We start from the raw sequence: 24,610 nt of genomic DNA on the forward strand, positions 1-24,610 counted from the left end.
ATTTTTAAGAGAGAATTTACATTAAATGTCATTAGCCAAATTCTTGATTTTGGTTTGATTTTGTTATATGGGGCTTTGAGGCACTCCGATTTACCTCCATGCACACTTCTGTGGTCTCCCCAGAATCTGAATAGACCACTTGCGGTTTTTCAACCGTGGGATTTGATCCACTGGGGTAATTTGTCTTTGAAGGTGCTGTGTCCATGTTGATTTATTTGGACTGACTTTGTGACTGAAACTGAGATTTCAGTCTGGTTAAGTTCAGATCATGTGCCACAACATGTGGAATAGACGCTATAGGAGTACCGCCACTAACCTGTGAAACCGTCATGCCCTTTGTCCAAATAACCTTGGACAATAGCTTTTATAATATCCCAAAAAGCAAGGTTGCCTCTTCTGCCAGTTCCACCATACCGATGATCTTCATCTCCGTCTTCATTGCCATTGAGTTCTTCACCGTATCCCTGTCAAGGGGCCCTCACGAGGTACTATCACCTGGGCTAGGTGAACCAAGGTTTTATTATGAGGTGTTACTCCTCCCTCTCCTCTTTTTTCAACTGGGCTTGGGACCGACTATGGCAGAGTTTTGAGACGTTTGTATTCCTTTTTGCCTGCTTCATTTATTGCATTTTTATATTTTCTCCTTTCATCAATTAAATTCAATACATCTTCTGTTACCCAAGGATTTCTGCTAGCTCTCGTCTTTTTACCTACTTGTTCCTCTGCTGCCTTCACTGTTTCATCTCTCAAAACTACCCATTCATCTTCTACTGTATTTCTTTCCCCTGTTCTTGTCAATTGTTCCCTAATGCTTTCTCTGAAATTCTCTACAACCTCTGGTTCTTTCAGTTTATCCAGGGCCCATCTCCTTAAATTTACACCTTTTTGCAGCTTCTTCAGTTGTATTCTACAGTTCATAACCAGTAGATTGTGGTCAGAGTCCACTTCTGCCTCTAGAAATGTCTTACAATTTAAAACCTGGTTTCTGGATCTCTGTCTTACCATTATATAATCTATCTGAAACCTTCCAGTGTCTCTAGGCCTCTTCCCCATTTACAATCTCCTTTCATGATTCTTAAACCAAGTGTTAGCTATGATTAAGTTATGCTCTGTGCAAAATTCTATGAGGTGGCTTCCTCTTTCATTCCTTATCCCCATTCCATATTCACCTACTACTTTGCCTTCTCTTCCTTTTCCTGCTATCAAATTCAGTCCCCCATGACTATTAAATTTTCGTCTCCCTTCACTATCCGAATAATTTCTTTTATCTCATCACGTTTCTTCAATCTCTTTGTCATCTGCAGAGCTAGTCTGCATATAAACTTGTACTACTGTGGTAGGCTTGGGCTTCATGTCCATCTTTGCTACAATAATGTGTTCACTATGCTGTTCATAGTAACTTACCCATGCTCCTATTTTTTTATTCATTATTAAACCTACTCCTACATTACCTCTATTTGATTTTGTATTTATAATCCTGTATTCACCTGACCAGAGTCTTGTTCCTCCTGACACTGAGCTTCACTAATTCCTACTATATCTAGATTTAACCTATCCATTTCCCTTTTTAAATTTTCTAACCTACCTGCCTGATTAACCTTCTGATAGGTACGCGTATGTGTCAGATATGTAGCGATAATGTTTGTTACCTTTTCTTGGAAAACGGGAGGGAGGGAAACCCCCCATCTGTTCTAGCCTCTTCATCCAACCCCACCCTACTTCAGTCCTGGTCACTGCCCGCTACGGTAAACAGCATAGTAACACATGTTTCATATCTGAGGAATACGCGCAACCCTCTGTGTAAGTTTTTAACTTTGCATTTTGCATTATTTATTGTTAAACGTTTAATGCTTATTAGTAATTTAAAGTAGTGTACATGGTGAATTTGCATGTGTCTCGAATCGACAATGAAATTAAACTGAATTGTATGTGTCAGATACGCATGAACTTCAATGCTTGTGCCATGTTATTTATTCAGTTTCGTTTCATATTTATTTCTTAGGTACTATGGGGGATAAAGAGATGTATAATTTAAACAATCCTTTGGATGTTGAAGCTGTGATAAATGCAATTCTGCGAGATACCGACAATGAGGATGATGAGGACAACAGTTTTACAGAGGGCAGTGACACTGATGAAGAAGACCACGTATCGGAAAGAGATGGAGATTCTGATATGGAACTGAATGCTCAGACCAGCTGAGTAGACGATGAAGATTAGAGCACAAAATCGCCATTTCAAGCTGTTCATGGAAAAATAAAAAAATAATCGAGGTTTGGTCATGGCAAAAAAAGCTGAGCAACAGGCAAAGACGAGGTAAACTAAATATTTTACTTCATCTGCCTGGAGTAATCGGACCTGCAAAAATCATGACTAATATTCTAAATTCATGGAAATGCCTCACCTGTGACACAATGATTCAGCGTATTGTAGAAAATACAAACGAATTTATTCTTACAATACAAGATAACTATTCTCGTTCAAGATCACTGAAGAGACAGACACAGTGGAAATGAAAGCCTTATTCGGGCTGCTTTATCTCGCTGGGGTGTACCACACGAATCGTCTGAATCTCAACGACTTATGGCGAATGGATGACTTCCTAACCATTGTGATTATAAAAAGATTTAAGTTTTTAATGTGATCTGTTCATTTTGATGATGTGAAAACAAGAGGAGAATGAAGAAAAACTGACTGCCTAGCTCCTATAAGAATTAATTTTTGAAGAATTTGTTGCGAATTGCCAAAAATGCTATTCACTTGACGAAAAGTCACAATCGATGAAAAACTCGAGGCTTTTCGAGGTAGATCCAGTTTCATAGAATATATGCCAGAAAAAACAAGCAAATATGGCATAAAAATTTCTGCTGTAGTCAACTCTTGGCTATTTTATACATCTACTATGGAAATAGACGCTGGAACCCAACCAGATAGTCCATTTAGTGTAAGTAATAAACCTTCCGACGTTGTGAAAAGGTTAGCAGCACCCATTTTCTACAGTGGGAGAAATGTCACAGCACAGTTGGTTTATGGATTATGATTTGGTAAAGGAATTGGCATCAAATAAATTTCATTCTTTGGCAATTATGTAAAACTAAACCTCGAATTCCTCCAGCATTCACAGCAACCAGAAAATGAGAGTCCCACTCAAGTCTGTTTGATTTTTTACAAAGAGGCAACACTTGTTTCATACATGCCAAAAAGTACAAGAATGTTTTGTTGATATCCAGCCTTCTCAACAATGGAAAAATTGATGGAGGAGCAGGTGACCTCAAGAAACCAGAAATTATAACTTCTTATGATCACACAAAAGGAGGCATTGACGCTGCTGACAAACTTTGTGGGTATATCAACATTGCAAGAAACACAGAGTGATGGCCTTTGGTGGTGTTTTTTTGGATGATGAGCATTGCTGCCATAAATTAAGTTATAATCTGGAAAGGAAACACCAGCAATAATCTCAAGAGTAGAAAATATCTCAGATATCTTTCAAACAAACTTGTCCAGGAACGTGTAAAAGGAGAAGTACTAAAGTAACTGGAGACTCCGTGCAAAAGTTTTAAATGTGTTGAACACAGAAGATGAACACCAACAGCAACGAAGAAGAGGAGAAGAAGATCAACCTCAGGAGCCTCTGAAAAAAGATGTAGGCCATGTTTAGTCAGTAAGAAAACGAGAATCAACCGTTTCAAATGTGAAATACGAGGGTAATCCCAAAAGTAAGGTCTCCTATTTTTTTATAAATACATAGATCTGTTTATTTCTACAATGGTTTACATCAGTTTACAGCTTGAACATTTAGCTATTTTTTGACATAATCACCATTTCTGTCGATGCATTTTTGTAGCCGCTGTGGCAGTTTTGTATGCCCATGTCATACCAGCTCGCTGCCATGCTGTTCAGAAACTTGCTGTTCAGAGAGTTGCAGATGAGTAGACCAGCATATCAGAATCTGTGTGTGATGAGTTTACAGTCTTTAACTTTTATTGTACATTTATTGTGGTGTTAACAAGATCATAAAAGTTCCAGATGCTTGTATGTCCCAAATATAAAACCATTTTAATAACACTGGAGACCTGAGAAGGCAATTTTCTTTTTGCAGCCACATCGTGTTGTGATGCCTGATCAAGCATCAGTGCGGAGCCGAGCACGCCATGCTGTGGTCTTCTTTGTGCACCCTGATAACAACACTCCCCTCACTCCATTGCCAAGTCATGTACAGCTGACAAACAACCCCTCACCAATACTTCCAGGGTCTGTCCAGACAGCCTATCAGTACCTACAGATGCGTTTTGGTGATACTTATGCATGACAAGTAAGTGAAGATTGTTGTTAAGGCATGAAAAATCTACCAATGAAAAACAGCCTTGACACAGTACCTGTTATTGTAGTAAATAGTTTCTTTTGACTTCACTGAACTTTCATATTTGTCTGTTTTATGAAGGTAGCCTCCGAGAAAGCATTCAGTAGGCCTACACAAAAAATTTGTCCAAAATGAACTGATTTGAGAGCTACTGCTGATTAATTAATGCATAAATGAGAACCATCTTCTCATGTTCTCCATCACCCTTTCTTAAGTTTTTTTTTCCGCTGTATGTTCTGCTGCTTGTACTTTCAGCATCAAGTGGACTTTCTGGACAGCATATAAATAAATGGTTTATTTGTCCATAATAACTTAATGGTTGTGGACATAGTCAGTTTACAAACACAACAACGTTAAAAAAAAAGTTAAGAAGTAAAGATAAATTATACACAATAACATTAAAAATCCTTGATGGATTACAAACATTTATCAGTTAACAGTTGCTTTAATTTTGTCTTAAATATGTTTCATTTTAGCAATTTTATATTATTTGTCAATCTGTTATAAAAATATCTTCTAGTAGAAAATGGACTATGATGTGTTGCTCTCGAACATATATGTTTTATGTATCAGACTCTTCAGAAAGATGTGCGCTACAAAATGAAAATATTTTTGAAAATTCGATTTTTAAAATTTTTGATGTCGTATCTCAAATGCTCAAGGGAGGGGGGGCTGGGATTTTCACTTTTCTGACAGCTATGCATTAATCGCCTTGTAGAACAATGAAGTTATTTGTGTCGGTTTGCTAAAGAAATTTGGCTTTTATTAATCTTTTTCGCTGAGGCGGTCAACATGTTTGAAACAAAGTGTTTAGTTCCACACTATTGGCTAATTTCAACTGCTCACTGCATTTCAAGTGCACATTTTCATCTTCTAGCATGTATGGCATTATGCCATAATAAAGAATCAAAAATGAGTTAATACAGTACTGGTACTCCAAGAAAATTTACATCCCGGAACCCACTCTGAAAAGCTTAATGTCAGGTCGAGGCCTACTTCATTGGGAATCTGGACAGACGAATGTGCTTTTTAAGTATGCACTTTAAATGTGCCGTTTTAGTATGGTTCACAAAACTCCGATGCTCTTGGAGTATCCTCTGATGTCTTTTTTTCTTTTGTGACATAATGTAAGATCTTTTAATGTTTTACACATAGGAACATACAGGCGTCCTGCGTCATAGCAGCTGCCAAAGTGTGGTGGCGCCTATTATTTGGCACTCTCTGACAAATACTGAAACGAACCTATTTATAACAAGTCGTGGGAAAATATTGCAAATGGTGGTTTCAAAAGTGTTACTTTCAAAGTAAATTTCCTTTTACACAAGTTGAACTATGTGCGAGTGTACGATGAATTTCTTAAAACACAGAGCGTTTGATGAAGAGCCACTTAGAAGTATTTCGAGCACAGATCAGACATTCATGTCGTCATTATGAGAAAATTGATGTAGTGCTACGGGAAGCTCTCTCTCCTTTGTAGTAGCTATTTTATTTTTGGAAATCTTTAAGGACAAGTCACTGGAATTGGCTAAAAATGTTACTGGCACATATGTGTGATATATATCTGAAAGTGTAACACGCGCAAAAAATATCAACATTATATGCGAAAACTTAGCTTCTCTTGCAGCTTATTAACCTTAGAGATCAATATTATATGTGAAAGCTTTGCTTTTCTTGTATCAACACTATGTATATTAATTTAAAACATTAACTTTTCCTGTTCGTGTATCCGCACTACATAAGTGATGTTGCTATTAGCTGACTACATCACGTGTCCTGTGTTCTGAATATCCACTGTCATCGACTGGCAGGATCATGTGACATGAGCTATGACTGGCTTACAAAAGCGCATCACAATCTCAATTACAATGATTCGGAAAGTAATATGCGGTGTTTGGTGGAATTTGAATTTATACTTTCGCAATATGAAAATATGCAGCGTACATGTTGCTGCATATCAAAAATCTTTCCAAAAGGAGTTTTCTTCCCTGAGTTTCATTTTCTAAAGTGCCGGGAAACTCTACATTAGTGTATAAAAACATAACCATTCAAAGGATTGACAAGTTTTACAGTTCCGAGGGAAAATGTACTGTCACTTAATAACATGGAAAAAGTGTGTTTTCATCTGGTAGAAAGTGTATTTTTAACCATGTGCCATTGTAATTCTGAGCTATTAGTTTTGCTCACTCATTGGCATTTAATGGCTCAATTTCTTTTAGAATACTCTCATCTATAGTATGAGAATTCTGATTTTCTGGATTAACAAAGTTCCAGAATCTTTCAACACATTTTCCTACAACAACATATGCAAAACAATAACCAACTGAAGTTTGCAAGAAACATTTGTGCTTTCATCCGCAATTATTGCCACATAATTGGCATATTTTATTTCTTTACGAACTTTGTCATGGTAGAGTTCCAATGTGCACTGTAGCAGTTCGTTCTGAACGGTCTTAAAAATGTCTATGAACACTGATGCGTTAATGAGATGTACTTGAAGATGTGTATCCAGTGCCATGCTGAACTGAATTAGCTTGTAAAAAAACCCTTATTTTGAGAGGCATCAGATTCATCGTGGCCCCTGAGAGCCAGTTCCAAAGCACCAGTTCACAGTTTACAGTTACATTCAATATACATCTATTCTATTCTACACATTTGTTGTGGCTGTCAACTGTTTGTCTATATTGCGAATCTAATTTCTGCTGAATGTTGGTCTTGCCTAGAAATGAAAGACTAGGCACATTATTCATGTGTCACTTTGACATTTCATGTATTTTCATTTTAGACCATATATGCCTAATATCAGTTATTCCGGTCTTACACCAATGAACATCCCCCCCCCCCCCTCCCACCCCCCCACCCCCCCAAAAAAAAAAAAACCAAAAAAAAAACCTGTTGCTTTCTTCACAACCACAAATCCATTTCTTCTTTTGGTATTTTGGTAAATTTCTGGATTGAACTTATGGCATTGATTTTTTTCTTTGCTGCTACAAATTCAGATTCAGGAGTGGCCTACCTAGTATTTTTTTATCTGAGAGTCCTGTTGCTAAATGACGTTTTTAATAACTCATTATTTTACTTTTCCCTTGCAGATAACACTGTGCATATACTGTATATACCCGATCAATTACCTGACCTCGCAATAACTACGTGTTTGTACAGAACTGTATTACACGGACGTAATGAGTATGAACAGAAATACTACACCTTTGTATGGAAAACAGATGCTCAACATGCAGTGAATACATTAGTTTCTTTTTTTTCTGCAGCAAATAGCCTTGCTGTTGGTAGATATACCAATATTGAAATAATGCCTCTTAGCTTCAAAATCTAAGGGCAAAATTATATTCAAATTGCAAATAGATATTTATAATGATATTTAAGTGTATTATTTCTGTATTCAATTTAATTAAGCATTAATTAGCATTTAGGAATGCATTAGCATTAACTTGCAGAAAGATTGTAAAAATGGTTACAAGAAATCTGGGCCCCGATGTGTTCTAACATGATCCCTAGAGATGGCAGATCATGCTTCTATAGGTCCTGCACTTTACTGCTCTCTGGCGGAAGGAACATAAAGCTCTGAGCCAGACCTCTGCCATAAGAAGCATGTAGAAACCAATGGCCGAGCCTTTCACACAACACTTATGAGGACAGATGGTGCCAATCTGCAGTTGGCTCCAGGATTCAGAAATCTACCATGCAAGTGCGTGCAACGAAACGTGCCTCTTCAAATAAGAAAATACATACTCCAAAATAATGTTTTATGTGCAATTTGCATATGTTTCTATTTCTTTCTTTTCTATGCAAGTAGTGCCATGGCACAGTGGCACTACCTCAGAAGCTGCCCCTGGCTCATAGTCTGCTTGTAGTGGAAGATATTGTGGCAGTTTGCTCTCTGGCACAGATTACGCTGAATGCAAGCCAGCTCCGGCAGGGCCCCCATTGCTCCGTAGTCTGGACAACCTCATAAACAACCACACATGCAGCGATGGACCACATCGGCATCAGAGTCATTGGCCAGCTGTAAACATTGTTTTCTTTGCCATGCAAAAGCAGGTGTCTCATTGGCACGCAGTACGCTACATGTGCTGCAAAGAAGTACACTTGCAAGAGGTCTACTTTAACAGTTCTAATGTTGTTATGGCCCATCCTATGGAAGTGAACTAAGTTAGTGATAAATCTGTGGAAATTTATAATCTTCAGGACAAAACACAGCAAACATACCTTGATCCTTTCACAGCATATACCCTGTGAAATTAGTTTTGGACATTAGTGCAGGCAGTTGAGACAAACCTATGTTCCTGTGGATGCTATCAGGGGAGCCATTGCTAGGAAAAGTTCCAGCTTTATTTGCTTACAACAAAATCACTCACCCAGTAAATTTTCTTGCAGGAACAGAGCCAACAGTGAACAATATTTTTGAGATAGATTCTTCTTCTCATGCTTTTGGATTCATGATTCTTGAAACTGCAAGGGGCTAAAATGAACTTGTGTAAGGGTACTTCCAGGGCACCCTGCCACTCAACCTCTCAGGCAATAAAGTTGAACAAAGTAGAAGATTATGTCGTGGCTGCCACTTGCTAGGAAATGATGTCCAACACCACACTTAACATCTGCTATGGTCTTCTAGCAACATGAAGGACCATCCTGACTGAAGACCCCTGCTGTTCAAAGCGACTGCAGGTCTACCCATCACCGCACTCTTGTGGTTGCATCTACCGCCACAGCATGTCATTGCAGAGGCATCTCCTTTCCAGGTGGGCACCTGGGCATGGGCTGACGAGCTTTGATGCTCCCCAAGATGGATCCAGGACAATCCCTGCATGCCACATGCCACAGGTTCATGATGCATCTTGTGACCTCTCTTCAAAGATTTCTTTGACACCATCATTACCCTCATCTCTGATATTCTGTACAGTAGCTGCCAGTTTCTCCACTCTTGACATACCCTTTGGACCAGTGGTGACTCATATAACTCCGTATCAGGTGTCATCCTGTGCTGTATTTTCGAAGCAACCTCCTTGGACTTTGATCCACCATCTACCCCAACTCTTCTGGACCAAAAACCAGTTTATGACGCCATTCCAGTGCTCTGGGTGTTTGCTGATAATTATTGTCTGCATTGTCACATTACTCCTCTCTTTGACATGCCTAAGCAAAGTGACTCTGTATATGGTGGCATGACAGGGTATGCTCTTCTCACTTGGTGGTCAGTTTTAGTGGGGGTGGGGGGATGTATGGGCACCACCTATTTTTACCATGGAAACTGAATAACTAGTGCAACATTACTACCTACTACTGTAGCCATTACACAGAAGGCACTGATTCTCAAGTGTGGCCTGCGAGAGGACCAAACCAGACTCCAGCAAATAAGCCATCACTAGGTCGATCTGATGCCCTCTTCTCTCTGTTTGTGATGATATGAGCAGTGAAGCTTGTCCTATGAGTGTTATTGTATTGCCTACAGTGTTATCTGGTGTACTTTATTTGCAATACGGTTTGACCAAATTTATATTTATGTAAGGAGGAAGAGAAAAAAAACTCGTAACTCAGAATTACTTAGAAGTCCAATAAAGATATGATAATACACATCATATTTATCATTGGGAAAAAAGAAAGAAAGAAAGCGTATAGGGGGTCTACATGCGTAAACTTTACAATCAACAAAGATAGAGTTCCGTATTAAAAGAAAAAATATCATTCGCTCCTGTTTAGAGAAATTAGATTCTATATTGTAATTTGGCATGTTGCACTGTATAAATGGCAAAGATACAGTTTTAAAGGGAAAATACATTATTTTGAACTTCATCCTGATTTAAAGAAATCAGATAATTTGGCTTTTTTCACTTTCTGTGCATTTGGTGTACACACCTCATTTTACAAACTTCTTAATGAATTCAGGTTTTGTAATATGTGCACACTTTAACTGCACTTAACACTTCACTTAGTTTAGGAGTTTCAAGATTCAGGTCGTCATCTCCATCTCTATTCCTGTCACTTGAAGCTGGTTCACCTTCTTGATCATCACCACATTATTGGAACACATCAGCAATAATCTCCTCATCCTATAGTTCCACAAACGTGGTGAGATTATCATCGAAATATACAAAACTGCCGAAATCTGCACCCTACAGTAGAGTTAACTCATTACCAGACATGACTTCACTGTCACCACCACCACCATCGTCAATGGCAGTCCCTTCCCAGAGCTTCCTAGAAACAGTTGTTTATTGTGGAGGATAACACCAGCTGCCAGGCAGCCAAAAAAATTCCATGGCTTGTGGTAAGTTAATGAAGAGACTCTCATTACCTGCATCTGTCAGTTCTTGAACTGTTTTTTTCAATAACGAACTTTGAAATTTGCAGTAATGCCCAAATGAAGTGGCTGTATAAAACTGTATAGTTTAGAGGGAAAAATTCCACTCAAACATTTTCAAAACTATTTAGAGTGGATGTTCTGCACATTGATCCATAAGAAGCAGGATCCTCTTCTTTTTAAAACCACTGTTCTGTTAAAATCACAACTATCCAAAAAATTTATTGGATTTGTATTCCATACGATTCATCTTTACACCTTTGAAACACCTCAGATTTTTAGATTTTGCTGACACAAGTGGGTGACTCAATCTGCATTTGTGGCGAGAAGAACTGTCATATGAATTTTACTTTTTGTACCTCCATAACATGAGCCACACTTTGCAGCTACTGTTCTACTAGGAATTAGACTGTAGAGTAGACCAATCTTGTCACAGTTGTAGATGTTAAGAGGTTAACAATCTCTTAATATACTCAGCAGAACCTCATCAATTCAGTGTTGCATGGTGACATTGTTCACAGCTTTCAATTCACCAGAAATTGTTCTCCCCATGATTCCATGATGATATTTAAAGCCTTGTAACCATCTTGATGAAGCCTTGAAATCAGCAGTGATGTTCATACTTCTGGCGCCTTTGCTTTCAGCATGTCACCACTGATCAATAGAACTGCAACCCATTTTTGCTGCAACCATGTAAAAAGTGCCTTTTCCAAATCTACATACCTCCTTCTTGCTGATAGTTGTGTTTTGTTGATTTTGTACCCAATCTTAAAAACATGTTCAAAGTACTATTTCTTTTGCTGATGACATACGTACTGTAGTACAGGCAACTCCTAAGCCTGGTTGTGTGGATCAGCATGCAAACTCTCGTATGAATTTTACTTTCTGATCTAGTGTGTAACTTTCCCTTTTTCTGTTCTCCATGGCTGATCAGAAGTGACTGAATGATAGAAGCACTTTTCAACAATAAATGTCAGCAGGCAGCTTTTAACTTCTCGATTGTTACCACAAAAGAAATTCCTGTATTGAAAACAACAATGCTGGGAGTGTCTTTGTTTCCGTGCTACTTACTCTGGGTAACAGTCTTTGTCCCTGGTCTCCATGGGACTGACCACTTGCTGTACTTGCATACATCAAGAAAGTTAAGGAAAATATCACAGGGAATTTATTTCACTAGAATTTGTGGTCTATAATAGTGAATTACTAAAAATGCATTGCATATATGTATGGTTTAATGGACGTGTTTTTAAATTATATTTTAATGGGACTGTAGTGACCACAACCAACTGTGGGAACGCCTTGGGCTGCAGATCGGAGCCGCCAGGCGGGGAAGTCGCCGGCGGTGGAGCACGCACCACCGGGTAAACACAAGGACGAGTCGGTCGACAGACCAACGACAACCGACCACGACCAACTATGACCGACGCAACAAGGAAGAGATAAACAACGGAGGTTTGTAGAAACCACAACACCAAACACCAACAGTAAATCCACTCGGAACCAGAGCCAGGCAAAAGTCAACAACGAGCAACGACAAGAACGCAGTACCGCTGAGATAGAAACTCAATCCAGAGCGAGTACCAGACTGGCTGGACTAGGGCAGAGCGGGTCCCTATATACTAAATCGGAGGGAGTGGCTATTGGGGGCTGTTTGCATGTGGCGTAGCGGTGGCGCCCTCGCTGTGCGGCGGCCACTGCGCGGAATAGCCGCCGCGGATGCGGAGCGCTCTATGGGCTGACCACGTCCATTTATTCTGGCACGTGTTCAACTTCCGCGGGGTGAGGTACTAGATCCCCCCCCCCCCCCGAAATTGGTGCATAGGGGCGGAAATGCCCTGGACAATGCTGAGGCAGGCGGAATGAGGGCACGGGTTGTGAGATGTCCGGAAGGACCACTGGGGGAGGGGAGGGCAGACTGTCTCCGGCATCCATCAAGGTGTCACCAGAGGGCAGGGGGTCAGAGGGCGTCTCTATACCCTGGCGTGGCAGAAGGGGTGTCTGCCGAGCCGGCGAGGAGATGGAGGTGGAAGGGGAGGGCTCCACCTCGAGGAACGTGTCTGCACCAGGAAGCAGGGAAGGCAGTGGGGGAGGAATCAAGGCAGGGGTCCGAGGGCGGAGTTGGTTATGGTGGTGATGCTCGAGCCCCCTGTGTGTCTGTACGGTCATCACACGCCACCCATGAGCCGCCGTCACTGTAGCGGGCATCCATGCAGGTGTGCTGCCATAGGAGCGGGCCCACACGGCCATGCCTGGGGTGTAGCGCTGGGAGGGGCGAGAGCATGGCCCAGAAGGGGATGGTGTCAGCAAGTGGAGGAGGGTCCGAGGTTGTCGCCCATGAAGGAGTTCGGCAGGACTATGACCGGCCACCGGTGTAGGGCGGTAGGAGCTTAGAAACAAGGTGAGGGCCGAAGTGGTGGCCGACAGCTCCACTGATTTCATTAGCTGCTGTTTGAAAGTGCGGACCAGGCATTCCGCCAGGCCATTGGATGAAGGATGGAAGGGGTGAGAGCGAATGCGGTTGATACCATTAGTGGAGCAGAAGTTCTGGAATGAGGACGCCGTGAATTGGGGCCCATTATCTGTGACCAACGTGTGAGGAAGGCCATCAATGGCCAACACCTGGGCCAAGGCAGTGAGGGTGGCGTCAGTGGTAGTGGGCGCCATGTGGACCACGTATGGGTATTTGGAATATGCATCAATGATGAGGAGCCACATGGAGCCTAAGAAGGGGCCTGCAAAATCTAGATGGATCCTGTCCCAGTGTTGGCTGGATGTTGGCTAGGGTGCAAAAGATTGTGGAGGACAAGCCTGATGACGCGCACACACTGTGCAACCATGGACCAGGTGCTCAATGTTGCCATCGATCCCTGGCCAATAGACATGTCATCGAGCCAACGCCTTCATGCGAGACATCCCCCAGTGTCTGTGGTGTAATAAGTGCAGGACGTGGTGGCGTAAGTCCGGAGGGATGACCACCCGATGGGCGTCCGAGTCCGTGGACAACAGGAGGACATCCTCCATCACCAAAAGTCTGCGTGAGACATGACGCCATGGGCTGAAGTCAGTTTTCAAATGTCGGGTAAGGTAGGGAGGCCAACCATGGGTCACATAGCGGAGGACTTGCCGCAGAATGGGGTCCCTGCGCGTGGAAGCGGCGATGTGTGACGTAGCAAGGCATCTGCATTAGTGTGTTGACTGGTGGGCTTATAGCGGATGGTGTAAGTGTAATTACGCAAGAACAACACCCAGCGCTGAAGACACTGAGCCGTCTGTTCTGGGAGGTGCGAATGGGGCCCGAAAAGCGACACTAAGGTCTTGTGATCCGTGAGGAGGGTGAACTGCGCCCCAAACAGGTAAATGTGAAATTTCTGAAGTGCAAAAATAATGGCAGGAGCCTCCTTTTCGATCTGAGAGTAATTTCTTTGAGCAGGGGTTAACATCTTGGATGCATATGCCACAGGTTGTTCCGACCCATCCTCATTCCTGTGTGCCAGGACTGCCCCAATCCCGTATGCTGAGGCATCGGCTGCCACCACCAAGGGATGATCCGGAGAGAAAGGCGTAAGGCAACGGGCAGATTTCAGCATCGTCTTCAGGCAGGTGAAAGCCTGATCATAGGCAGAAGTCCACGTGTAAGGTACCCCTTTGCAACGCAGGCGATTTAGGGGATGCGCGACGTGGGCGGCTTGGGGTAAGAACTTTAAGTAATAATTGACTTTCCCCAAGAATACCTGGAGTTCAGATAAGTTTTGTGGATGGGGAAGGGCATTGATGGCCGCGACATTGCGGTCCAAAGGGCAAATGCCATCTTTACTGAGCCAATGCCCTAAGTACTCCACTTCCGGTTGAAAAAAGCTGCACTTCTCCAGCCAACAACGTAAACCCGCAGCCTGCAGGGCGTGAAATAAGGTACTGAGGTTGCCCAGATGTTCCTGGCACGTGCGCCCCGTGACTAAGATATCATTGAGGTAATTGACACAAGCCAGTATTGGTTGCGTAAGTTGCTCGAGATACCGCTGAAAAATCGCAGGGGCAGAGGAAATGCCAAACGGAAGACGCTTGTATTTATAGAGATCGAAAGACGTGTTGATGACGATGATGGCCTGCGATTCCTCATCTAATGGCAGTTGGTGATAGGCTTCTGCCAGATTAATCTTAGAAAGGTACTCGCCACCGGCCAGTTTAGCGAGAAGGTCTTCCTGTCGAGGAATGGGATAAGTTTTGACCAAAGACTGAGCATTGACTGTAGCCCCAAAATCCCCACAAAGACGAAGCGATCCATTGGGTTTCTTGATGACCACTAAGGGCGTTGCCCAGGCACTCGATTGTACTGGCTTGATAACCCCCGCAGCCTGTAGGCCGATTGAGTTCCTGCTTGATGGCCGTATGCAAAGCTACCGGAATAGGCCGAGCCGACAAAAGTGAGGCCGTGCGTTCAGCAGTAAAGTGATGTGTGCCTGGAAATTGGAAGCGCAGCCCAGGTCTGCTGAAAACAGGGAGGAAAAGGACGTGCACAGATCGTCTAGGTCCTGAAATGGAACTGTAGTTGAAACGAACTGCACTTCATCTTGAATGGAAGAGCCAAACCGCGTAAACGCATCTAGTCCAAAAATGTCCGAAGCCGACGGCTGGTCCACCACAAATAGGGTGAGGGGCCAGGGAACATTTTTGTAGATGGCCATAACAGAAAACTGCCCACGGAGAGGGATGGAACCGTCGCCGTAGGTGACCAACCTCTGAGAGGGTGGGGACAATTCTTGAGACCTGAGATGTGCATACGTCGTCAGATTGACCAATGAAACGGTGGCCCCCGTATCGACCTGGAAACGGACGTCCTCGTTAAAGATGCGTAGGGTGAGGAATAACTTTTGAGCCAATGTGTCGGTCTGAGGGGCGACTGCGTGTAAAGCGTGGACGGCCTCCTGTTCACCCGCAGGTGCGGGATGGGGGCGGGTCGAGCAGCCACGACAGACAGATCGAAGGTGGCCCTCTTTCTCACAGAGCGAACAGGTCTTCCAGCGATGGGGACAGTCATCTCGAGTGTGGGCCGAGAAGCACTGGGGGCGCAACGGGAGGGGGCCACGCGACCGTTGTCAAGGGGCAACCGGCAGTTCGGACGCCATAGAGATGTCAGACAGCGAGGAATCTCAATGCCGGTGCCCTCTGGAGACTGCGCCCCGTCGACGGCGGGAAGGAGTGGAGCGGGAAGTGGACTCGACTGCTGCCACCTGGGGCCGCGCCATGAGACGTTCGTTCGCCGCTTGAGCAATTTCGAAGGAATGGGCAATACGCAGAATGTCTTCTAATGAGGGGTTGCCCAACTTTAACACCGCAGTGCTGACCTCTGGATCGGGTGCCAGTTGAACGACCACGTCCCGAATCAACGAATCTGCATATGACGCCTTGCACTGCTGATTGGTGCACGTGAAGTTGCATTTGCGGCTGAGGCCTTGCAAATCCGTCACTCAGGAACGGTAGGACTGACCCAGCTGCTTGTGGTATTGATGGAATTCCAAGCGAGACGCAACCACGTGGTATCGCTGGGAATAGTAGTTAGTTGGCAACACACAGATCTCGTTAAAGGAGAGAGCCATGGGGTCGGCAAACGGTGCCAACTTGCGGAGCAAGAAAAACGTGTCCGGTGAGGCCCAAGACAAGAATAACGACCGCTGCAGAGAGTCATCCGACACCTGGAAGGCCGTGAAATGTTGCTTCAGACGATGCAGGTACGTTTCCCAATCCTCTTTTGCGTCGTTGAATGGTGGGAAAGACGGCGGACATGGGAACGTGTCTGAAAGCGGGGCACCTGGGAGAAGAGGTGGGAGGGAATCCCACTTATTGACCCTGTCCGAGAGCAACTGCAGTGATGTCTGTAAGACCTCCAACTGCTGCTGCTGCTGTCGCATGAGCTGTTGCTGTTGCCCTAAGAGAGTGAGCAATTTCTCTTCCATACTCCTACGTTCCGTTTACCTCGTCGCCAATGTAGTAACCACAACCAACTGTGGGAACGCCTTGGGCCGCGGACCGGAGCCGCCAGGTGGGGAAGCCGCCGGCGGTGGAGCACGCACCACCAGGTAAACACAAGGACGAGTCAGACGACAGACCAACGACAACCGACCACGACTGACTATGACCGGCACAACAAGGAAGAGATAAACAATGGAGGTTTGTAGAAACCACAACACCAAACACCAACAGTAAATCCACTCGGAACCAGAGCCAGGCAAAAGTAAACAATGAGCAATGACAAGAACGCAGTACCGCCGAGACAGAAACTCTATCCAGAGCGAGTACCAGACTGACTGGACTAGGGCAGAGCGGGTCCCTATATACGAAACCGGAGGGAGCGGCTATTGGCAGCTGTCTGCACGTGGCATAGTGGTGGCGCACTCGCTGCGCGAGAGCCGCTGCGCGGAATAGCCGCTGCGGACGCGGAGCCCTCTATGGGCTGCCAACGTCCATTTGTTCTGGCACGTGTTCGACTTCCGCGGTGTGAGATACTAGAGGGACCAACAAAACTTAACATATAAATAAGAACTGCACAGAACAGAGTTTCATATAAATCAATTTCAAATGTATAGTAGTAATGAGTGCCGGCTACTGTGTAAGATCACAGGTGCACATGGACACCCTAACTTTCAATGCCTTGCAGATTTATTGGTTATTTTTCTTTGAATGCTGTTAATGCGGCAGACTTTTTTTCCCCATTTGCTCGGCATTAATGCTGCTACATGATAGCACACTTCTAAGATAAGCTAATTCACTCACTATATACTTTAGGAAAATTATATCGGACATCAGTGTATTTTAAAGTTGGACTGAAAATCAACCTATTTCGTGGGCTTCTGAATGAGTTATAGTATATTAAATTATGAATTTTATCGTACAGTAATCCATTTGAGGTGGAGAGAATCATAAGGGCATAAAGCACATCACCATAGATTGTGACATTGTAGCATTTATTCATCCTCCTGAAATCTGTGGAGCATATGGTGAGTCAAGTTTATCTGTCCTGTAGGCCCATAATGTATACATGAAAATTCACAAAAAACTGTATCACTGGTTTCTCTGATATTCACTTAAATGTGGGATCAATGGCGGTGTGGTTTAGGCCCTTATGGATCTCAGTGCCTCATTTGTATTCGAGTCAAGTGACCATGTTGGCAGAAATTACTACTTCAGTTTAATCATCTCACAAATGGCACTTTGTGTTTGGAGTTGGTTGTTTACTATGCAGGAATCAGCTTTCATGTGCAGTGTAAACATAAACTATGGTGAATCTATTTTAAATGTTAACAGAAAAGTAAAACTGTGAGGATGGGTCATGAGTCATGCTTGGGCAGCTTAGTTTGTAGAGGACTCGCCGGCATAAAGTAAAGGTCCCCAGTTTGAGTCTCAGTCCACCACATAGTTTTAATCTGCCATGAAGTTTCATATCAATGCGCACTCCACTGCAGCATGAAAATCTCATTCTGGGAACAGGAAAGTAAATTACCAGGAAAAGTTAGCCACAGAGGAACTAGGGCCTCTGAAGACAGAGCCTTTGATTGAGAGAGTGACAAAATCAAATAAGTGTGACTATGAGTGAACATTTAACAAGGCAGTGTACAGTTAGTACAACAATAGCTGCTTGAAGGGTGTTAGCCTTCATCTGTTGGTAATTATTCTACATCACATTTTTGTAGTGTGAGGATGGTTTTTAGATTTGTCGTGTTATGAACCCCTGAAAGTGAGGCCACCGGTATAACTGTATGAATGCAAGCAAAGTAGACAGTTCTGTTACACTGTTTATGAGACACATTACTAATTACACATAGTGCAAGGCACGCAGAACTTAACTTGCTAGCGAGATAATGGATTTTGTATTATGACATCCAGATCATTTTGTGACTTTGTTTTCCTGTAATGGATGTAATTAGTTTTTGAAATATTTAAAGTTAACTTGTTCATTTCAAACCAATTTTGTAAATATTCCAAAACTCTAGTACAGATGTTGGCAATACTTCGTTTACATCTGTTACAAGAACATTTGTATCATCAGCAAACAGGGTTATGTGAGTACCATTGATTGGAATTTTGATATACTTTACATACATTAGAAATAAGAGAGGTCTTAGAACACTTCCTGTGCTCCACAAGTGTTACAGTACAAAAATCAGAGTTTTAAGCAATAGTTTGGTTTTCAATTTCTACTATCTGTCTTCTGTTACAGAGACAAGACTGGAACCATTTTTTCATAACTCCTCATATATCAATAACTTCTAATTTGTCAAGCAAGATATCATGTTGGACAGCAAAAAATGCCTTTGATACATCCAGATTTATTGCTATTGTACTATTGTGCCTGTCTACTCTCATTGTTGCATTTTCACTGAAATGGAAAGTACCTTACAGACAAGAGATTGAATTTTTCAGGGAAATTTGTAATCCTGTGTTTCAAGACTTTCTCCATTACTTTTGAAAATGTAGATAACAAAGCCACCAGTCTATAATTTTCCACTGCATATATATTGCCCTTTTTATACAGTGGTTTTATTTTTGAAATTTTTAATCTTTGAAGAAACACTCCTTCCAATAATGATATATTTATGATGGTCAAGAGATGTTCTGATATGACACTAGCACATTTTATTATGACTCAACCAGTTACTTTGTCAGTCTGAAGACATTTTATTCCTCATTTTTTTAAATTATTTTTAGAACTTATGGTATATTCATGGGGCATAGCAATATTGAATTAACACTTTGTTTTTTTTTTTGGAACAGAGTCCACTATTCCTATGGCAATTTTTACTCAGGTTGGCTAGAGTATTTATGAAGTAGTCATTTATGTAATTTGCAAGGGTAAGATTTCTGACTAATACACCATGATCATCTTTTAAAACAATGTCCTCTTGACTTTTAACATTTTTATTTCTTTCTTTCTATTTTACTACTTCCCATACTGATTTTGATGTATTTGTTGACCCTAAAATTATTTCGTCATTGTGCATTGTGTTAGCTTTCTTAATCACCTTCCTATAAATGTTCTTATATGTCTTTAAATATGTCTGCTTGTGGCTGTATGTGTGGATGGATATGTGCGTGTGTGCGAGTGTATACCTGTCCTTTTTTCCCCCAAAGGTAAGTCTTTCCGCTCCCGGGATTGGAATGACTCCTTACCCTCTCCCTTAAAACCCACTTCCTTTCGTCTTCCCCTCTCCTTCCCTCTTTCCTGATGAGGCAACAGTTTGTTGCGAAAGCTTGAATTTTGTGTGCATGTTTGTGTTTGTTGGTGTGTCTATCGACCTGCCAGCGCTTTCGTTCGGTAAGTCACCTCATCTTTGTTTTTATATATAATTTTTCCCACGTGGAATGTTTCCATCTATTATACTTATATGTCTTAATGTAGTCTGCATAGTTTTTATGATTGGTGTCTTTTTTTGATTTGACTGAGATGTTTTAGAGTTTGAGTAGATACTCTGATAGCAGGTGATACCTACTGACTGTTGTTCCTTGGGTTCCTTGGCATGCCATTGATTTTTCAAGCTGTTTTGGAAAACGCATCTCAAATAGGAACATGAAAGTACTAGAAAAAGCATTGTATGAATTACTGGTTGTTGTGTTTGAAAATACATTTTCCTAGGTTTCCTTTGCTAACATCTGAATAAAAGTATTTAGATTTTCTGTGGAGAAATGTCTTTTATATTCCTGTTTATATTTTATTACCTTGGATATAGAAGAATTGATACTTGTGATGAGTGTGTTATGATGTGAAAGACCTAAATTTACACTTTGTATTTTTTCCTTCCAGCATTATTTGAATTACCCAGCACTACATTTTGCATACTTTTGCAAGTATGATTCAAACCCATTGTTTGTCATACTATTAGTTTTATTATTCAGACTTTAGCAATGCTTTGGGCAGATCACAAGTGATATCTGTAAGTGAAATTTTGTGATTTAAGGCTTACAACATTTGGTATGAATGTATAAATGACATTCTCAGTCAGATACTCTGCTATCCAAACTGTAATGTGCTACATAAATTTATCTTCTTAGGGAAAAATCTGTAAAATGGATTTCTGTTTTTCATATCTTTACTTGTAAAAAGTTTTATTGGTGGCAATTGTATGGAAGAATTCTCTGCCTTTCTGATATCACTAAGAACATCAAAACACTTTTGAATTTTATTTGAAGTTTTATCAACATTGCATGAGATTCTTTTTTGAAACTTTTATAATACTTTTAATTTCGATTTAGGATGTTGTTGAAACTTGAAATTTCAATTTTTTATGTACCTATTTTGAATATAAAGTATCATTTTACTTCTTCAACTAAAGTATCTGACTCCGTTTTTTCTTAAATATGCTTGCAATTTATAGATTCTCATTTACAGTACAGTGGTTCTGTTTAATTATATTAATTTTCTGCCTCTGACAGACATATTTCTGGAGTATATAACAATTCTTACTAAAAATTACCACAATTTTTTTAGGGTTCAGGTAATAAAAGACCTTTGTTTGCTTGGCAAATATATTATTTCCTCTTTCTCATTTCTTCCAAACTTTATAGGAAGACTAGTTCCATATATTGACACATATTTATCATGAAATACACTGATTTCACATTGGCATCTCTTTCCACATATATCTCATCCCATTGCTTCTCTTAGAAGACTGTATCCTGCTCTCTTTAGCTAGCTTCACTGTTTTATGTGGACCTCTCCAAGGTATAATTACCCATCATTTTCAGATAGTGTACTACTGATGCAGTGAGTATTAACATTTTGGTACTAAATACTGTTCATCAAAAAGTTAACAATCAGTATCCCACTATCTTACTGTACATCAGTTGGAAAATTCACTTCTGAAATCAGACCTTAACAGCCAAATAATCTGTCAGAATATTTTAAGAAATCTACATTAAAATATTAACAAACTTTTTACTACTTCCTTCTTGACTGTCAGACACTGAACATAGATTTCTCATAAATATTTCCTATGTGATTTTGTGGACTGTTACAATTATAAGAGAAATATTCTTCAGTAATGACACAAGCACATGCATCTAAGTTCTGGTCTATGAAAAAACTGCCTGTTTCAATGTTTCTGACTTTGTGATCAAGTTTTATGTAAGCAGCAACAACCTCTTTCTTCTTTTTACATATTGACTTTAGAAGACAATGATGCTTATAACTTCCTTAAACTTGTGGCTATATGCTATTCAGACAGGAACGGAAAATCTCTCGATTCAGACTCTTGAAAATCTTCTAAACATACAAGAATCTCATTTACATTGTTTTCAAGCCTCATAACATGTTGGAAAACAAACTAACTCATCATGATACAAGATATTTTGTGGTACATTCTCTTATGATTTCTTTCAAGATTATTGTCTGTAATCTGACTCTAACTTGAAATCTGCTCATCTGGCTCCATTAAGCTTAAATGTTTTTTGTTTCTTTGTGACACATTTATATTTCTTAATAGAAGTGCATTTAGTCTTTACTTCTTGCTATTCAGGTGGAAGCCACACTTAACATATCCACATCTTCCAATTGCAGCAACTGATACAGAACAGACATGAGACTATGCTGCAGCCCATAGCAACCCACTAACTTTTTTACATGGCTGACAGCTGTGTTCATCCAGGTTTCATCTGAATACTGCAAAATCAGTGGTTGTGTATGCTGTTTCCATCTGGGTCAAGTGATATGTCAGAGTGTTGTTCAATGAAGTTTTCAAATATGATTTCTGAATTTTTCTCCTTTCAGTATTTTTATGTTTAATCCTTTCCCACTAGCCACATTCTCATTCTCCTTTCTAATTACAAATATGCCACTCTAATTCTTTCTGAAGAGTGCAAATTTTTCTTCCTTGTTCCATGATTTTCCACACAAGTGACATATCATATGGTGTTGGTTGTCCACACCCCCTAGCCCTGACTGCCCCCCCCCCCCTCCCCCAACCTTTCTTGTTTTTCCTTGGGATCACAATCAAAAAAGATAAGCACAGGTTGTTTTGCACACCACACAGTGCTTTATCTACTAGCCATGGAATTGGTATGCCCTTGTCTTTCTACCACCTCTCAACTGACTTACCCAGCCAATTGTAGTATGGAGAACTACAGCATTCTCCACCTCAAAAATTGCAATTTCACTATATACAGCTTTTTGTTCACATCATATATCTCACATACTGATAACTACGTTTGATATTACTTGTGATGAGATTATGACACCAGGATCAATGTAGTCTTTTTTGCAATTACATACTATAATCAATATTTCATGTAGTAGTTCATTTATTTACTTTGAGAGACATCATAAAGAATATCTCTTTTTAAGCCTCACATTTTATTTCAAACTGTGTATTGTTATTAGCATTAACAGCAAAAACTATGGATGATTTGGTTTGTAATATTCTTCACTTTTCTGTACATGTATGACAAAAATTCCTTTTTTCTTTTACAGATAACAAATATTTGAGTTCTGCTCTCTTCAAACCATTCTGCATGAAGCCAAATGACTGTGAAATTCATAACTTATGACACCCTTTGCAAATCATTCAATGAAACTTTACAAATCATGAAATATTTATGGTGCTTTCATAATGAAATTAAAGGCACTGAGACACAGTTTATTATTATAATTATTATTATTTAAAAGATAATGATTCAGGACGCACAGTTGAAGTTGTATGGGAAACCTTGAGAACCACTGACTTCCAGAGAAATGTACTGTGATGATATCATATCTCACATGTAAGCTTCTGACTGATTTATGCATTCTAACAATTTTTAAGTCATGTAAATATTGACAAGAAAAGATAATGTATTCTAGTATGTACAAATAAAGGAAATAAACAACACATATTTCTCATTTTGTTGTGTAGTCTCAATAAACCAGTAAATATGAAAGGAATCTGCTTGCCTCAAGCTGCCACTAACAGTTCCAAAACTGCCAGTTTATTAACGTTTAAGTACTTGATTTGCTCTTGTATACTTACAGATAATCTTGGAGCTGAAACATTATATATATAAATGTATCTGTTATCTGAAGTATGATATGGTTTAGTACAACTGTTACATTTAGCAACAGTCTCAGGTTAACATCTATAAGTTTTGAAATGCTCTAAATATTTTTTTGTTTTTCATCTTTACATAGTGAATAGAAGCTCATAACAAGCCTAGGAATTAAAACAAATAAAAGAAGGTATACAATATTTGCTATTAATTTATTTCATTTATCTTTATTCATCAAAGGATTTCACGATGATATAGGAATTGTCAAGATAATACAATACAAATCAGTAGCTCGGAACATACAACACACAGAGTACATAACATGCTTTCTAAGGATAGGACAAGTGGCCTGTGATGATAGGACAGGTGGCTTGTGATGATAGGACAGTTGGTTGACCATAGCCTTGATTAAGGAATGATCCCAGCATTTGTGTAAGTGATTTAGGAAAACCACAGAAAACTCAAATCAGAATGGCCAGACTGAGCAACTCCAAACTCCCAAAAGTGATGTCAGGGCCTTCACATCAACACTTCCTCATTCATTTAGTCTCTATTGTACAATGTTCCTTGATTTACAATACAGTTTATTTCAGGTAAATGACAGTTTTGTTCTTCATTGCCACATGTACTAAAGACACCCCTGATACTCATGGATTGTGAAGATGCTCCTGGGTCCTTCGCACTAACCCAGTCTGTTCAGAAAGCTAATTCCATGCCCACACATATTCAACTATCCCCTCAGTGCACCTGAAAAACTGAGTCAGCTTTCCCCCTCCCCATGATAAGTGAGACATTGAACCTCAGAGAATGACAAGACATTACTATCATGCATTTTATGTCTTAACACATGATTTCATTGTGAAAGCAGTTAACTGCGATCATGTATGGAAACGCAACAGTGTGTTGTAGTTTCCTGTTTCATTACT

General features: G+C 40.7%; 1 protein-coding gene across 3 annotated transcripts in view; it reads left to right on the top strand.

Annotated features, from left to right (window-relative positions):
- The window catches only part of LOC124602490 (2-oxoglutarate-dependent dioxygenase htyE-like), a 185,273-nt gene extending 161,732 nt beyond the window's left edge, over nucleotides 1–23,541 (top strand). For all 3 annotated transcript variants that reach the window (XM_047136324.1, XM_047136326.1, XM_047136325.1), the window contains 2 exons: nucleotides 4,103–4,315; nucleotides 23,134–23,541. In XM_047136324.1, coding sequence (XP_046992280.1) covers nucleotides 4,103–4,312 — 210 coding nt within the window. In that variant the 3' untranslated portion in view covers nucleotides 4,313–4,315; nucleotides 23,134–23,541. The remainder of the gene's footprint in view (nucleotides 1–4,102; nucleotides 4,316–23,133) is intronic.
- Nucleotides 23,542–24,610: the final 1,069 nt, after the last annotated feature.

Source organism: Schistocerca americana, chromosome 1 (assembly GCF_021461395.2).
Source record: "Schistocerca americana isolate TAMUIC-IGC-003095 chromosome 1, iqSchAmer2.1, whole genome shotgun sequence".
NCBI lineage: Eukaryota > Metazoa > Arthropoda > Insecta > Orthoptera > Acrididae > Schistocerca > Schistocerca americana.